At 40.9% G+C, this 18,092-nt stretch overlaps 1 protein-coding gene across 4 annotated transcripts in view; it reads left to right on the forward strand.

The window, feature by feature from the left end:
• Window positions 1-18,092, forward strand: part of TBC1D8 (TBC1 domain family member 8) — a 46,065-nt gene that overhangs the window by 21,252 nt on the left and 6,721 nt on the right. For all 4 annotated transcript variants that reach the window (XM_083501450.1, XM_083501451.1, XM_083501453.1 and 1 more), the window contains exons 3-11: window positions 1,376-1,494; window positions 2,431-2,659; window positions 5,219-5,459; window positions 10,276-10,483; window positions 12,144-12,338; window positions 13,068-13,238; window positions 15,522-15,672; window positions 16,413-16,627; window positions 17,454-17,571. In XM_083501450.1, coding sequence (XP_083357576.1) covers window positions 1,376-1,494; window positions 2,431-2,659; window positions 5,219-5,459; window positions 10,276-10,483; window positions 12,144-12,338; window positions 13,068-13,238; window positions 15,522-15,672; window positions 16,413-16,627; window positions 17,454-17,571 — 1,647 coding nt within the window. The remainder of the gene's footprint in view (window positions 1-1,375; window positions 1,495-2,430; window positions 2,660-5,218; window positions 5,460-10,275; window positions 10,484-12,143; window positions 12,339-13,067; window positions 13,239-15,521; window positions 15,673-16,412; window positions 16,628-17,453; window positions 17,572-18,092) is intronic.

An 18,092-nucleotide genomic window follows, 5' to 3' on the forward strand; every position in this document is an offset into this window, starting at 1 on the left:
ATATTTATCATCTCTGCTATGTGCGGCAACGTGCAGTATCTTTAATGGTTGCAGTACTTGGGTCTGATTATGTTTACCTGTCCCCCTACCATCCTCAGATGTTCTCTTTTTCCTCTGTCACTTGGGGTAATGGTCTGGAAAGGGTGACTGTTACTTCCTCTTCTTCCTGTAATCCAGCTAATTCACAACACAGTACTTTAGGTGTTTGTATTTAGTGGGATCTATTGCCATGTCTACAGGATTGTAGCCTTACTTATTCTCTGCAAGTAGGTGGATGGTTGTTTGCTTTGTAGCAATCTTGCTCTTGCATTCATTTTCTATTGCTCCCTGTCTCTGTCTGGGTCACTTCATGTTGTGCTCATCTTTTACTTGCCGTATTGAGTAGGAAGGCTTTCCTACCCATATAGCAGAATGTGGTGGTAGAGTGGACTGTACCATTGCAGAATGCTCCCCTACGTGAAAATATCCTTGCAAGTAGAAAATGAGCACAACACAAAGTGACCCAGGCTATAACATTGCTTCCTAACGTGTTAGTTTTGTTTACTTGTGGGGAGGCTTCATGTGGCGTTCCAGTTATCATGTGGCAAGCACTCAAAATGGTATTCAGTGCCCGTTCCTTTTTGCAGCATAATATTATATGTCTGTTCTTCCCTTTAGTCTGCCATAGCCAGAGACCAGACTTCAGTAAATAAGAGTCTGGAGTCAACTCAGAAGATAGTGCCCCAGCAATACCTCAAGTGTTTTGCTCTGACGGTTGCTGGGGAGCAGCACCAGGAAAGGGCTGTTGCCTTCATGTCTTGCTTGTGAGATTCCCAGAGGCATCTGGCTGGACACAGTGGGGAACAGGATGCTGGAGTAGGATAGGCCTTTGGTCTGATTTGGCAGGTGTCAGATAACCCAAGTTGCTTCATCTTCAAAATGTGCTTATGAGGAAGCCATCCCTTAATTATGTCTACCTGATGGATTGGGTAGTCAGGTAAATATTTCAGTGCTTTAATATTGCTGCTTAAAAAATACCGCAGTAATGAAAGGTCACAATAACCGAAGAAATCCCACAGTAATTCACCATAACAGAGACTACCTTCAAAAGTGAAATAACAGGTTCTGCTGCCCCAATTGCATTAAATAGTGGTATGCATCTACAAAGGGCTATTGAAGCAGGCATTAAACTAGAGATACTAAAACAGAGAAAGTCATGGCCAGTTTGTTACTGAAGTTTGTATGTTACTGCAGATTCTTGGATTGGTCTGAATTTATTTGTACAACACTCACTTTTAATATACTTTTGTGTTATTTTTTCTCTTCAATTTGAAAACTTTCCTCGCCACATTTGGTGTCTTGCTCAGTTCTCCCCTCTCTTCCTTTCTTATGTCAGGTGCCACAACTGAGGAAATAAATCATCACTGGGAGTGGCTGGAACAAAACCTACTCCACACCTTGTCTGTATTTGATAATAAAGAAGATATTGTTAGCTTTGTCAGAGGTAAAATAAAGGTAGGCCTTCATTCTTTCCACTTGTTTTATAAGGGGCAAAACAGTATTGAGGAGCAGAGACATCTATTCCCATAGGGCAGGGGTTGGCAAGGTTTACTTTGCCTGGGCTGGTTCACTCCAGCAGAGATCCCTCCTTGGGACGGATCATGAGTGCACGTGGCCACGATTTCCAGCATCTGCACCTGCAATTTTCAGCATCTGAGCATGCACAGATGTGATTTCCGACACCGCGGAAGCAAGTCCCTGTGCCACACTGCACTGGTTTAGTTGCGGCTCGTGGGCTGGTTAAATTACCCCCGTGGGCTGCTTGTGGCCCATGGGCCTTAGGCTGTCTACCCCTGCCCTAGGGTATTTCTTGGAGCAGAAGCATATTAGCCATTTGGTATATGATCAGACTCTACGCTTAAGGAATTGTGGCTTTGCAGTCTTGATTATTATGATAATAATACCAACTTAATTTCAGGATGGTTGAAATTGCACCTTGAAAGTTTCCCAAACAGGGTTTCCCAAACTTGGGTCTCCAGCTGTTTTGGTACTACAATTCCCATCATCCCTGACCATTGGTACTAGTAGATGGGGGTGATGAGAGTTGTAGTCCCAAAACAGCTGGAGACCCAAGTTTGGGAAACCCTCTTCTAAAGGATGGGGAACTTGTCATTGCATGTTGTTGTACTCCTTCTCCCATCATGCCCAGCCAGTACTCAGGGATGATGGGAGTTGAAGTCCACCAACAGTGGGGTGGCCAAAAATTAACCACCCCTGCTTTAAAGCACTATACAAATACCAAGTTTTAATTTATTAGTTGCTATTAAATATGTAATGTAAGCTATTAAGTTGAACAGCAAATCTTGTAAATCATTTGGTTGCTTGTAAGTATTAAGTTGCATGTGGTCACTTCATTTTCTCCTCTAATGCATTAATTTGCCATTGACTTAGGCATTAATAGCAGAAGAAACCAGCAGTAAGCTAGCTGAGCAGGAAGAGGAGCCTGAGAAGTTCAGAGAAGCACTAGTGAAATTTGAGACCAGATTTAACTTCCCCGAGGCAGAGAAACTGATAACCTTTTACTCATGCTGCTGCTGGAAGGGCAAAGTTCCTCGGCAGGGATGGCTTTATCTCAGCATCAATCACCTCTGTTTCTATTCCTTCTTTCTTGGCAAGGAACGTAAGTATGAGCCTGCAATAACGTATCTCACTGATTTGTACGCTTGCTTTTCAAACTGCCGAATTGGTTTCCCTAAGGAAGAAGTTAAAAGTGTAGTTATTTCATCCTTTGGCTAAATCAGAGATGACCGGCTTTATTTTAAGTAGGCACATTTTCATAAGAGACCATATATTTGGATTTGTAACCTGCTCTAACTTTGGGAGTTCAGGACAAGAATATAACAGTCGCTGTGCAGGATCAGACCAAAGGCCCATCCAGTCCAGCATTGTGTTCTCACGCTGGTTAACCAGATGCTTATGGGAACCCACATAACCCACTCGCAATTCCTAGCAACTGGTATTCAAAAGTATACTGCCTCTGACAGTGAAGATAGAAAATATCTGTCACGGCTAGTAGCCTCCATGCATTTTTCTGATCCTGTTTTTAGAAATGTCAAGCAAACATATTTGTAAAGTCATTATAACATGATTAAAGCAAAAAAGAATGCTTGTGAATCAAAGAGGAGCATTTCTTTGTACTGGGATGTACACACACTTGGGCACGTGTTTCTGTCTACATGCACTCATGTATACACACACAGCAAACCACCAGGGAACTTTCTGCTCATCCTTGTAAATTAAGGCTCAGGTTGCATGTATCACTAGACCAAACTATGGCTTCTCATGAAGACACGAGTTGTGGGTTCCTGGGAAGGAAATTGTGGCTGTTTTGCTCTTCTGGTCCTGCTGCTACACTGCTGTGAGCCAGGGCTTAGTGTGTTGTCTGAATATGGGTTTGTGGTTTGTTTGAATCCAGACAAACCACAAGCTGTGTAAACCAAGAAGAAACCTTGGTTACAGTTCATGGTTAGAAACATTCTATTCTTAATTTCCAGTTGTTGTTGTTTTGTAGACTTTAAAGTCTTTAAAGACTTAAAGGGGGTAAACTAAAAATATGTGAATACATTTTGTATCTGTTACCAGTGCTTTTTTCTAAAAAATATATTTAGGGATATTCTCATTTTCCTACTCATATTGAAATACTGCCCCTCAATGAGGCCAAACTTAAATGTTATGGCGTATGTGTGCCCCTGTGTGTCCCCCCCCCCCCGAAAAAAGCAGTGTCTGTTATTATCAAAATAAATTAAAAGAATTACCCCAGAAGTCAATATTATATATGATCAGCTGTAATTTCTCCTCCTCAAGAAAGTATAGATAAGGGGGGAAACTCACTCTAAATTTGGTGTCTAAAATCAGTATGTTGATTTTAGGACAAGGAGTAGGACTGGTGGTAAGGGGATGGGATCATCTTCCAAGCCTGAGACATAGAATTTCTGGGTTTATATGAGGTGACCTGGGGCTTGCTCATTCTTTTCTAGTTCAAAGCTGTTTGTAAAACTCATTTAACTGCATCTCCTAAGTTTTAAGGTAAGAAACATTACTGCATACATTAAAAAAGCTGATGGTGATTGTAGCCAAATTTGTATGATAGACGTCCCTTGTTTTATCTTACGGCAGCTTTGCCCAGACTTGCCACAAAGCATTCATTCTCCTTATTAGGCTGAAGAATATAACTTTGTATCATACGGAAGCCTTGTGTCTATAAGGAGTCATGCAATTTGCATTACTGCTCATTAAATCTCCTGAAAGATAAATCAGTGCATTCATGGTTTTTGACAGAAGTACAGTTATTCCTTGCAGATGTTTATGTTATTTTATCATTTCTCCTCATTTACCAAAGCAGCCTTTCATATTCTAAGCCTACTCTTAACATGGGTTCACCAGAAACAGAATGGATTTTTGTGCATTGCAACATCCTTCTGTCCGCACCCATGGCCCATTTTAGCTTTTTAACTACATTGTATAAAGTTACCTAAAATTCTGCCTACAGGGGCTGCAGATTTAATTGCCATGGAGCAGGGCTAGCTCAGGACATCTTGCCGCTTGAAGCAAAAGCCCCTGGTGCGTTGTCAGCAGCTTCATCAGCTCCCCACCACCTGCGGCCTCCTCCTTTTCCACTGTTGCTGCTTGGAGGCAGCCCAGGGAAGCCCTGGCATGGTGGAGTGGCACACAGTGGTTGGGGGAGATTGTGGCACGGCTGCAGAGCGGCATACTAGTCAGGCCTTGATCTGGTGCCTGAGGTGACTGCCACATCGTAAGTGTGCCAGTCCTCGCATGGAGTTATCTGCATATGGCCTGCTTGGGTTAATACTGTTTTACTGACTGTTTAGAATAAAAGAAAGTGAGGAGAAAATACCCAACATGAATTTTTACTTCCTTTAGGTTTAGGGATGTTTTTAAGGATTGATGTTTTTATTATGTTTTTAGATATGTTGTAAGCCACCCAGAGTGGCTGGGGAAACCCAGCCAGATGGCCAGGGTATGAATAATAAAATTCTTGTTATTATTGCTGCAATCGTATATATACTTACTTGGAACGAAGTATCACTGAATCTAGCATGAATTTACTTCAAAGAAGATTTGTGGAGAAACTGTGTGTGTATATGTATGTGTGGGAGACATAGATTGCTGGATTCTGATGTTTACTTCAATAGATATTTTTGTGTTTCCATGGTGGCAGTAAAACTTATCATTCCCTGGGTTGATGTCCAGAAGTTGGAAAGAACCTCCAATATCTTGATGACTGACATTATCCGCATCACCACTCAAAGTAAAGAACGCGATTTCTCTATGTTCCTTAATATTGATGAAGCATTCAGGATAATGGAACAGTTGGCAGATGTAACTCTCCGCAGGCTACTGGATAATGAGGTCTTTGAACTGGATCCAGGTTTGCAAGATCCTACTCTGATCACCAAGAGGTAAATAGTGACATCGTTTTGTTGAAGGGGTCTCATATTTTAAGTAATATCCCGCCCCTGCCCCCCCCCCACTACTACCTTTGTGTCATGAAGTCTAAATAAAGAGCTAATCTATCTGGGAAAGGGCGGGGAACAAAATACAAAAATAGCTTCAATCAAGTAAGTCCTGTGACCCTTGTGGTATTATTCAGAACCAGTCACATCTTTAGCATTTCTCTGTAATGCAGGAAGACACACAAGCTTTTTCAGCCCAATGGTCACATTCTGTTGTGGGCAATCTCCTGGAGGCCACATGCCAGCATTATTGGATTAAAAGGGAGTCTTAATTTGTACAAGATCTGCGCTGAATAATGCCTTGTTGTACAACTTCACACTGCATTTTTTTAAACAATAATAATAGTAATAATTTTTTTATATTCTGCCCATCTCACTGGGTTGCCCCAGGCACTCTGGGCAGTTTCCAACACATTAAAACACAGCAAAACATCAACCATTAAAAAAAGTTCTGTACAGGGCTGCCTTCAGATGTCTTCTAAAAGTCAGATAGTTTTTTAATTCCTTGATATCTGATGGGAGGGCGTTCCACAGGGCAGATGCCACTACCGAGAAGGCCTTCTGCCTGGTTCCCTGTAACCTCACTTCTCGCAGTGAGGGAACCAGCAGAAGACCCTCGGAGCTGGACCTCAGTGTCTGGGATGAATGATGGGAGTGGAGACGCTCCTTCAGGTATGCAGGACCAAAGCTGTTAAGGGCTTTAAGGGTCACCCACACTTTGAATTGTGCTTGTAAATGTTCTGGGAGCCAGTGTAGATCCTTTAGGCCTTGTGTTATATGGTCCCTGCAGCCACTCCCAGCTGTATTCTGCATTAGTTGTATTTTCCGAGTCACCTTCCGCCAAAGCAAACACATTTTCCCCATTATGTAGTATAATATCTTGCCTTGCCGGTACATTTTCCTTTAAAAAGAAAGAAAGCAATATATTGAGTTGAATCCAGGCTTGATTTGGCAGAACTCTGCTGATTCCATGCACCCTGGGACAGAAGAGTGGGGAGACAATTTTCAGCAGCTCTTCCTTCCCCCAACCCCAGATGCCTCCCCAGATCTGCTTTGGATGGTTGGAAGACCCTTCAGAACAAAGTGGATAAATGGCACATGGATTTGGAGGGGAAAGGAGGGTGCTAGAAAATGCCTCCTCCCACTTCCATCTGCAACAACCTCCACTGAATCAGGGTCCCATCCACGAATGGAAACAGCGGTTCCATTTGCAGTGGGATATGTCTGGATCTATTCCAGTTGTGTTTTTCCCTGTAGTTCATCATTTGGGAAGAGATGGGATTTCCAGCCAACTTTCGCTAAAGCAGAGATGGAGAACCTGCAACCCTCCAGAGATCGCTGAACTCCAAATGCCCATCACCTGCAGCCAGCATGACCAATGGGCCACAGGTTCCCCACCCCTAGGTTAATAAAGGATAATGCTCAGGCAGTGAATTACAGAAGAATTAACCAGCATTTGCTCCCAAAAGCAAAGAGAGATTGAAGTATTACATAACCACAAAAGCTCTTTATTTTAAATGCCCCGAAATGCTTTCAGCGGTACCCAGACATAAGATCTTCTTAATATGAGTGTTTTAAAACCTCCTCTTATTAATGGACTCTGTGTGACTGTTTGCCAAGAATGTGGAAAGCACAAAAACGTTGTGTATTATATTTTGCTACATACGTGATATTGCTTGTGCATTTTATTTTGCTACATTATGTGATATTGCAACTTATAATGAACATTTTCTGGTTTGAATAGCATGATTGAGCAGCTGCTTTCTTATAATCTTGCCTGGATTTTCTTAGTGTGTATAATTAGTGCAGTAGGCAACCACACTCTAAGGAGTCCTGTATTAAAAGCAGCAGTTTGGGGGCACAGTTGGACTTTCTCCAAGGTCTACCTTTCCCCTTTGAAATTCTGTGTTCAGAATAAGTTGGAATTGTTTTGCAAATCTGCAGCATGAATTCCTTTGTTTATATGGTATGAAACAAAGTGCCATCTTAAACTTCAGAATTCTTTATATGTTACGCTATTTATGTCACATACCTGTGGTTCTTAAATATTTTAGTACTGAGGATTATTATTCTGTTTTGTTTGCTCTTTGCAGTCCAACACATTTTCTTTCTTTATAGCTATTGTGTGGGACCATACTTAAAGCTTTCAAATTGATTTTTTGCTTAGAAGGAAATTTCAAGCAAAGGTTTACAGAGTGGACGAAGAATTATGGAATTAAGTAAAGTTGCTATAAAGGATTACTTCATTTCCAGCTGCTGCAGCTTTTTCAAAGAGTACAAAAATAAGCACATCCCTTATAATAGAGCAGGTCTCTCTCATACTGAACCACGTGAAGTCTTTTTAAAAGGAATGCCTTAAATACAGAGATGTTCACTCCTTGTGTGTGTTGAAGGCACTTCCGCTTATGCAAGAAGAAGTCTGATTTTTGCTGATTTCCCCTTCCCACCAAAGCCCCTTACACCTCATTCCAAGGCGCACTGCAATTTCCATCACCATCGTTTGACTTGAAGAGCAAGAGAGAGAGAATCACTGCAGCCATGCTGCACTTCAGAAGTGCTATGCACACCTACACAGCTCAGCGCAAATGGAGGGATGGCCCTCCCAACAGATGTAGGGCCCCTGTGTTTCTGAAATACTGAGAGCCCTTTGGAAATGCCGCCCCAGTGCAAGGCTCTAGTTTGTGTTGTGCTACACTTTAGTTTGTGCTACACTTTAGAAACTCAGCAGTCAATGGTATTAAATGTTTTAGTCAACTATTCTCTGTATTTCCCCTTTATTCAATGCGTACTGCTAATGCTGTATTTCAATGCACGGAATAGAATTTAAAAAATGGGAAGTCATCACAACTCTCCCATAAAGTGTAACAAAATCTCTTCATTTACACTGAGCATGAGTGGTATCTAACAGCTCAACTCTGCTAAAAAGCCCTAAATTTAAGAAATACTATATAGGTGTATTTTATACACATATTTAAAGCTTAATATATGCAGTGATTGTACAAAGTATACTGTGATATCTGTTGTCTTTCCAAGAACAAGCGTTTTAGAAACTATTTTCGTGGGAGAGTAGTTCACCCACCCTTCATATAGATACTGGCAAAGAGGCTTCTACAAAATGAACTGGAGATGTTGTCACTGATTCAACTCTGTTTTGGTCAGAATGGAAAAATATTTTTGTGCTGAGCCAATGCAACACTTAGTCATACTAGCAGATTGTTAGTTGACTTTGTCAGGTGATTATTATTTTTTCTTGTGAGGAAACTTTGACTGTAAACACAATCTTTTCTTCCTTTGAGTACAGTTTTCTGTTGTTTGTCTTTAAACAAAATAAAAACTTTCTGACGTGCTTCAGAAGCCCAGCTAGTCTGTTCTAGGGTTGCCATACATCCAAATTTTCCCAGACATATCTGGAATACCGCAGTTGGCAGCAGTGTCCAGGCAGAAATTGGGGAAATGTCTGGGAAAATCCGGACATACCGCAGCCCATGTCGGCAGTGCCGTTTTTGCTGTTTTTCCATAAAGGTAGCTAAAAACAGCATTTTTTTTTTTTTTTGCTTTTGCCCCCAAAACTAAACAACTTTGGCAAATCAATTAATCAATCAATCTGTGGATTTTCACTGTTTAAAATATGGCAACCCTATCTGTTCTGGATTTTGAAATGGTTGCAAAACTGTCCTCTGTACTAAGCAAAATGGCCCTCCAAGCTGTTTTATTACACTGCTGTAACAAATGAAAAAGGCATTCTAAATTCTTAAAACTACTTGAGCAGGGGGAGTTGATGGATTTCTGTTGTCAAATGAAGCACAGATGCCAGAAGGCACTCCTTAGATTCTTTAGCCCACACTTTGCATTCTTTTACTGAAACAGAGAGGGAAACTATTTCTTCCTTAAAGCGAACTGTTTTGAGGGGGAAAGTAATGTGCTATGAAGAGAACTGTAGAACTTAAGTGATAAACTGGTATATTCATAGGCACCCATACCATACTTGTGTTGCTTATATAGGGTAAGGGGTTTGTGTGCATACGCATATGTGCCTGCTTAATCACTTGGGAACCCTTGAGGCAGATTTTGCAGGTGCATGGGGAGAGGAGGTGAAGGGGAACTCTAGTTTCGTGAGTGGAACGCCCCACTTGCAGCGTTGAATACAACCTGAGGTTATTCAAATCCTGGCTAATCGAAATGGATCTCATTTGCCACTGCAGTAAATATGCCAGTGAGAATCTTCCAAAGGCGGGCAAAATGCCATTAGCCTGCTGAAGCTGGAGCTTAATGGAAACGATTTTTTAAAAAACGCTTTTACTCAGGACCTAAGACTCAACAAACAACAGCTTGCAGTGAATGAGCAAGTGTGCTAATACATGCTGCTGAAAGTGTGCTTCATCTCTCCTCCCAGAACACTAGGGTGGTGTTAAGTGCCAGCCAGTGCTCTTGGTTTATCTCTCGCCAAACCAACCACGAAAGGAAGCAAAGATTCATTCTTTGGTAGGAACAAACCATGAGTGCTGGTTCATATGTAGCGTTAAGCCTCTGGTTTGCTTCCTCTGGGTACATCGCGGGGAGAAGGGCGGGGGGAGTGAGATTTGAGCCATGGTTACCGGCCTGCTTTCTTGCTCATGGTGAGGAATCTGTTGTTGAGCCTATGGCTTACCATGACATGTGAATTGGCCTACTGCAGTTTTATTTTGTTAAATAAGAAAGCAAATCAAGTTGCTTTAAGTTTCAGCCTTTGAAAAACCTTTTGTTCTGTTGCTTCTTTCAAAAGAGATCTTGAGTTCAGAGCACGGAATGAGTACTTCAGAGCTTTCTTCCGGTTACCAAAGAAGGAAAAGCTGCACGAAGTTGCAGATTGTTCCCTGTGGACTCCCTTTAGCCGCTGTCACACAGTTGGAAAGATGTTTGCCTCCGATAGCTATATCTGTTTTGCTAGCAAAGAAGATGGCTGCTGTAATGTTCTAATTCCACTTGTAGAGGTTAGTCTTTTGCCACTTTGAAAATCCATAATTCTTCTAATGAACCACCTTTCTGCTTAAAAAGATACTTAAATGTGAGAACAGTTCTATCTATTTGTTTATCCTAAGCTGTATAACAACTCATTGCCCGTATGCTTCAGGTAATGTTGAGCAGTTATGTGGTACTTAACAATCAGTCCAGGGTTTCCAATTAAAAAGTAATTGGCTTCTCTCCACTGAGCAATATTAATCATGGATGTGCAGCTCTATAAAATGTGTTCACAAGAAACTTTGCCACCAGCTAATGTGAAAACGCTGTAGAAATTCTTAATTCAAACCAGTTACACTCTAACAATCTTTAGCCAGTCTGCTATGCTCACAATGAATTTTCCCTACCCTTTCCATGCATGCTTATGTGTTGAAGTGGGATTTCTAAAATCTGCTTGCGGGGATGAAGGTAGGGAGTTCTTCTGGTTTGCACCTTTGGAGTCTGGTAGGCGATCTTGCTTAGATCCTGACACACATAAAGAGCTATTTCAGGCACTCCTGAGTACTTAGGCAAGTGGGTTCTTTCGACCTTTGAGAGGCAGAGCCTCATGCAGAATCAAATTATTTTTCATACTTTTCTGGGTTTTAAAAAAAGGGTTTGCTGTTATGTCTAAAGATCTCTTGGGCAATGGAACCAGTATGATGGTCCTTTGGATGCAGACCTTGGTGTTCCCCATCATAAAGTTTATCACAAACTACCTGAAGAAAAGGGACGCGGGTGGCGCTGTGGGTAAAACCTCAGCGCCTAGGACTTGCCGATCACATGGTCGGCGGTTCGAATCCCTGCGGCGGGGTGAGCTCCCGTCGTTCGGTCCCAGCTCCTGCCCACCTAGCAGTTCGAAAGCACCCTTAAGTGCAAGTAGATAAATAGGTACCGCTGTATAGCGGGAAGGTAAACGGCGTTTCCGTGTGCTGCTCTGGTGCCGGTTCGCTGGAGCAGCTTCATCACGCTGGCCACGTGACCCGGAAGTGTCTGCGGACAGCGCTGGCTCCCGGCCTCTAGAGTGAGATGAGCGCACAACCCTAGAGTCTGTCAAGACTGGCCCGTACGGGCAGGGGTACCTTTACCTTTACCTGAAGAAAAGCATAGATGTTCAAGCGTGTACATTATTTGTTTATTCTATTTATATCCCACCTTTTCTCCAAAGAGCCCAAGGTGGTGTATACAACTTTCCCCCACTCTCCATTTTATCCTCACAACAACCCTGTGAGGTAAAGCAACTGTGACTGGCCCAAGGTTGACCCAGTGAACCTTATGACCGAGTGATGATACAAACCCTGGTCTCCCGTGGCCTAGGCCTAGTAACTCTAGCCACTACGCCACACTGACTCTTGCACTGGTGATGTTAAAGGCAACCAGATCTTGTCTGGTTTACTTCAAAAATAAAAAGCATATTGAGTTAGAGGGGTTCTTGACATGGGAAGAATGTACAGTACAGGATTTTCAAAATAAAAAAATAGTTACCTCAGACAGGTTTTTCTTGTTTCCACCCCTACATTCCCCGGCCCATTAACAAAGAGCAGAGACTTATTTGCTGTTTCTTCTGTACCTTATACTAGGTTTTCTATTTTATTGGCATTGGGGCAGATCTCTGATGTGAATATATATATTGTGTTCATTTTTTTTTAATAGGTAGCTAGTATTGAGAAGATGGAGGACACTAGCCTTCTTCCCAATCCCATCATTATTAGCATAAAAAGCAAGACGGCCTTTCAGTTCATTGAGCTGAAGGACAGAGATACCCTGGTGGAGAATCTGCTTCTAAGATTAAAGAAAGTGAAGGCTAGCAACGCATCGTTCCATAGAAATTTGAAAAGCAAAGAGATGGTATTAAATGTCTAACCTCTTTCAGCTGTATGCTCAGTATATTTTGCTAGTACCTTTAAAACTAGAAGAATACTACTGGTATTATAAATGGGTTCATTTTTTAAAGATAAGATGTGACAAACAATAATTTAAACATGCTCTCTTTCCTGATGTGGCTGCAGAGATAAGAAATGCAGGTCTAGTAGGGAAGTAGCTGGAGGATCACCCCAATTTGTAACCCACTTCTAGCTAGAGGAAAGAGGATGATATATTTTGAAGATATAGGGAAGAAGAGTTGGTGGTTGAGCTCATGACATCTGCTCAGTCCTGTGTGTGCACTTACTCACTATAGTGCTGTGTAAATTTATAGCTGTAACACTCCTTAGTTTATATTTTCATCATCTACATAATTAGTTTCACATCTAATTTGCCAAATAGTGTAGAAGAGCAAAAAAGTGTAGTGAGCATAGTTGAAATATATATCTAAAGAGATGGCATGACAGGCTTGCGTATACTAGAGAATTACATTCCTTTTACTTGCTATGGATTTTGTGTATGGATTAGAGGCAGTTCATGGGATTTTTTATTAATGTGCTTTCAGCTGGCTTCAGGTGCTTCTTATTCCAAAGCAGAGAAAATAAAGTCAGTCGATAAACAAGTTTAGTAGATGTTTAGTTGTTGTTATTGGATCTACACAATAAAGCTTTGAAACGGATTCTGTTTGTTTCCCCTCCCCCTTTACTTGTGCAGCAAAATTCTCATTCAACACATGCCGATTATGAAATTGGGAACTTGGGGATAGTAGCTTCACAAAGCAATAACGGGAGTGAAAATGACAGCAGCAGTAGACATCTGCTGAATGCAGAGGCCCTGAGTTCAGCATTTCATCCTTCTGGAATAGATGGTCTGGATTTTAGAATGGTATGTAAAGCCACAATTTTAGTTATTGGGGACTTTTGAAAAGCTTGTTCACAGTCTCTCCTTGCATTATCTGACATGCTATTAATATTACATGTATTTTAGGTACCGGGCAAAAACCTTCCTCTTCCCCCAAGCCTTTGGCTAATTAAACAATCCATGGCCTTTTAAATGGGGTGGGTGGGTTATTGCTTCTGTTTGCTACTATGTTATATTTTTGTGGGTTCATATTGTGATTCTCAGATGAAGGGCAGTATAGAAATCTAATTGTTGTTGTTGTTGTTGTTGTTAATAATGATGATGAACCTTGCATTTTAATGATTTTGGGGGGGAGGTGGCATTCTGAAATTCTTCAGAGAGAAACATCTGTCTAAACTATAGGACTGAGGCCTTCCTTCCTTTGTTTACATTAATGACTTCTTTCCTTTCCTTCTGCAATCTATTCTCCTTAGCCCATTCCTTTGTTTGTAGCATATATAGTATATACCGTATTTTTCGCTCTATAACATGCACCCGACCATAACACGCATGTAGTTTTTAGAGGAGGAAAATCCGTAGGCATGCCACCCGTAGGCATTCCCTCCATAACACGCACAGACATTTCCCCTTACTTTTTAGGAGGAAAAAAGTGAGTGTTATGGTGCAAAAAATACGGTACTTCCTATAGTACATAGGAAATGCTATAGGTTGGAGCAAATACCGTCTGTATCTGAGCAAGGACCATTTCTTCATTTTGAAATCGAAGTTGTAGAAACGGTTTTGCAAGTTGTGCCATAGGAATGATTTAATACTTCCTCAAAACAGATGCAGGTTATGTTGAGAATATGATAATGAGTTGTTACAAAAGCTTCTCATTATAGCGTCTTAAAAATGTAATGTAGGAAATAGTCCCAAGAGACTGTGTAATGCTCTGACTTTTCTTCTGGTGCATTTCATCATCATTGTCTATGATGATTTGTGATTGCATATAAACTGTTTCACAGTCGAAAGCTGCTAAAGTGGTGTATAATAAGATAAAAATAAGATATAATGCAAATGACTCAGTGAGCTTAAAAAGCAATAAAACAATATCTACAATTGTACAATTCTTATTGGATTACATGAGATGTTTAGTTAGTTAAATATTGATATGTTACTGCTGTGTTTTATATAAATTGTTCTTAAGTGTTATATGTTAACTGTATTTTGTATTTGTAATATTCTGCAGCCTTTTAAATGTGTTTGTGGGAGGGGTGGTTATTGTTTTTTGTTTTACTTGTGCTTTGTAAGGCAGTTTTACCTTGTATTTGTATCCTGTGAACTGCCCTGAAATCTTGTGATGAAGGGCGGGATAATAATAATAATAATAATAATAATAATACCCCACCCATCTGGCTGGATTTCCCCAGCCACTCTGGGTGGCTCCCAACTGAATATCAAAAACACAATACAGCATTAAACATTAAAAACTTCCCTAAACAGGGCTGCCTCCAGATGTCTTTTAAAAGTAAGATAGTTGCTTATTTCCTTGACATCTGATGGGAGGGCGTTCCACAGGGCAGGCACCACTACCGAGAAGGCCCTCTGCCTGGCTATTGATAATAATAATAAATAATAGTAATAGTAATAGTAATATGTTAGTTTGTCATTGTGAATCTGGTATGGCTGGGATGGAGAACTTGTGGTCCTCCAGTTGTGGTTGGACTTCATGAGCATCTGCATATTCACTTTCCCTGTGCTATTGTACTGAACTGTTTTTTATTGTTTAGAATGATAGCTCGGTCAGTAGAGCATGAGACTCTTAATCTCAGGGTCATGAGTTCAAGCCCCATTTTGGGCAAAAGATTCCCACATTGCAGGGGGTCAGAATATAGATGAGCCTTGTGAACTCTTCCAACTCTACAATTCTAGGATTTGCCTATATTGATTGTAATTTTGATATTTAAAATTGATGATTTAGCACTTTTTGCCAGCTGTTCTAGACTTCTTGCTAGAAGGAAAAAGCAGGATATAAGTATTAAAGGAAATTAGACATTTCCTAATTTTCTGCTTTCCCTGTTGCATAACTGGCTAATGGCTTGCCTACAGGCTTTCCAGATAATATTCATATTTGTAGCTGTCTTCCTGCTGCTTTGGAGCTGCATAAATATTGACCAATATACAGGACTGTAACAGCATTCTGTAGTCTATTTTTTGTTGCATTGTCCATCACTACAAACAAATAGCTTTCTCTGAACGAAAGGCTATTCCATTGCATCATGGCTTGTATAAATATGATGGATTTAATATTCCTCTCTTGGCTTTCAGTCTAGGGAGCAAATCAAAGAGAGCCTGTGGAATGATCACTTTGATGAGTATGGCAGAACTGTCTGTATGTTCCGAACAGAAAAAATCAGGAAACTGGTTGCTATGGGAATTCCAGAATCTTTACGAGGCAAACTGTGGCTCTTTTTCTCAGGTGAGAATTCTGCGGTGTGACTTTTCCAAGAAACCTGACCAGGTATTTCACCATGGAAAGAAGCAAGCGAGAAAGGGAAATGAAGATTTATGGCCCCATTTAATTTTCTAGTAATGGAAAAGGACCAGGTGATTTGGGTACAGCCCATAGAGAGAGAAATGTTTCGCTGCTAGCTGCTTAGGGCTATAGGTAATTAAATTATACCCATTTGTTTCATACAAATGGTAAGTAATAAGGTCTTTATACCAAAATAATAGCCTTTATATCAGCAGACATTGCTGAGATGTTATACTTGGCACAAAAAACTGAAATGAGAAGCTTAAGACTTCCTCTGCCATTTCCTTTGCTACAAGCTAAAAGCAGGACTGTTGGAATAAGATAACAATCTCTGATACAGTGTTTGTGATTCAGATATGCAACACTTGCACGATTAAATCCTTCTATTTGAAATGGGATTTAAGACAGAGGATCCTATACTGCTGGCCCCATATTTATGTAAATTAGCAAGTTTTACCATATATAGCAAGTTAGGTTATTGAAGTATTTTCAAACTCACATTCCTTCTTCTGCACAGTGTTTCATATTACAAAAATGTAGTTGTGTGTTCTGGAATAATTTTGATTTAGGAATATGTTAGATATTCAGAATCTAGTTTCACATAGTTGTTCCTTTGACAAATAGCATATATTTATATTTGGATTCATAACTAATCTTCAGTTCTTGCTTTTCCTTTTCTTCAGATGCTGCAACAGATTTGTATACCCACCCTGGTTACTATGAAAACTTAGTGGAGGTGTCCATGGGCATGTGTTGCATAGCAACAGAGGAAATAGAACGTGACTTGCATCGCTCGTTACCTGAGCACCCTGCCTTCCAGAGTGAAACAGGCATAGCTGCATTGAGGAGAGTTTTGACAGCTTACGCACACAGAAACCCCAAAATTGGGTACTGCCAGGTAAAGAAAGATCCGTTACGCCACCAATTTGCAGATGAACTCCTTCGAAAATGACAGGCTTCAGCATGTTAAGGGAGATGCACTAAGGCAGGGGGGTGGTCAGTAGAAAAGGCGACAGCTTCTGTCTCGCCCTTTCCCTAGTATCACATTCTATGTGAAGTGTGAAGTGCAGTTGGCCAGCTTACTCTCTGTGCAAGTTAAGATGGTTCCACTGTGCTGTGCTTCATTTATTTCTTCTCTTCATTAGCAGTGTGGCTATTAGGGAAACTACCTGTGAAATGCCTCTCAGCTTCTGTGAGCTCTGTTTGTAGGTGACTTTGAGCAAAGGTTTTTCTCAGCTCTGTGTCCTGAGATCAGTTAAATGGAGATGCTAGAAAGCAGCTGTGGCTGCTGCTGAACTAAGACCCCTCGCCTTGAGGAGATATTTTGTCTTGGGTTACAGTTGGGGAGACCCACACCATATTTTTGTCACTTTCAGAAGCTTATAGTGAAAGAGTGAGAACTCAGTTCTGGAGCAAGCTTTTGTTGTCTATTTCATTACGCCCACATTGTTATCCAAACGCTAAATTAACAGAAGTCTCTCGCTATGTGGGTTGAAAGCTATATCCAAAAGTTTTGTGCTTCTAGCGGTGCAGCAATAAAGCTGCTAGCACCTTTCCAAAGCTAACCAGGGTCCGTATGGTTTCAAATTGAATGGGGAAATGTCTGTACATAACCTTTACATGGGTTATTTAACCTCAGCTCTGATTATTTATTTTTTAAACTCATTACATGTTTTAAAAAGGTGTCGCGGCAACTAAAATTGTCTTCTTTGACTTTCTAACAGTCCATGAATATCTTAGCCTCTGTTTTGTTGCTGTATGCCAAAGAGGAAGAAGCATTTTGGTTGCTCGTCGCTGTGTGCGAGAGGATGCTTCCAGATTACTTTAATCACCGGGTGATAGGTGAGAGTCTCCTGTTCGCTTCTTACTCTCTTTACTGATTCCTAGGGAAATAAAACAGTCAACACGCTGTATATCGGGGCTTGGGAAACGTTGGTTCTCTAGGTGTTGTTGGACTCCAGTCCCCATAGCCAGTGCTTAGGGATAATTGGCGATTTTGTCCAGCAACAAAACCTGGACAGGTTCCCCACCCCTCCTGTCGATTTTCTATTAATTCAATTTGGTGACATAAACTCTGCTCTATATTAAACGCTTTCCTCTCTTGAAGTTTTTATATGGGCATTGGATTCCTTATATTGAACAGTATAAAAAAACCGCTCCATGGCTTATTTTTCATAGTTGAGATTAGGTTGCGTATTGTATGTGTAGCGGAGGGAAATATTGTGCTCTATTTTAATTGCATCAGTCCCCTGTTGCCACTTTCTTTTGACAGTCATTTCAGGTAGTACTTACATTTTCTTGCACTTTTTATACTGAAGTGTTAAGTTCTGCCATGTTATTATTTCATAGATGCTCCCCAAAGG

Source organism: Podarcis liolepis, assembly GCF_965112155.1.
Source record: "Podarcis liolepis genome assembly, chromosome: 4".
NCBI classification, from domain to species: Eukaryota; Metazoa; Chordata; class Lepidosauria; order Squamata; family Lacertidae; genus Podarcis; species Podarcis liolepis.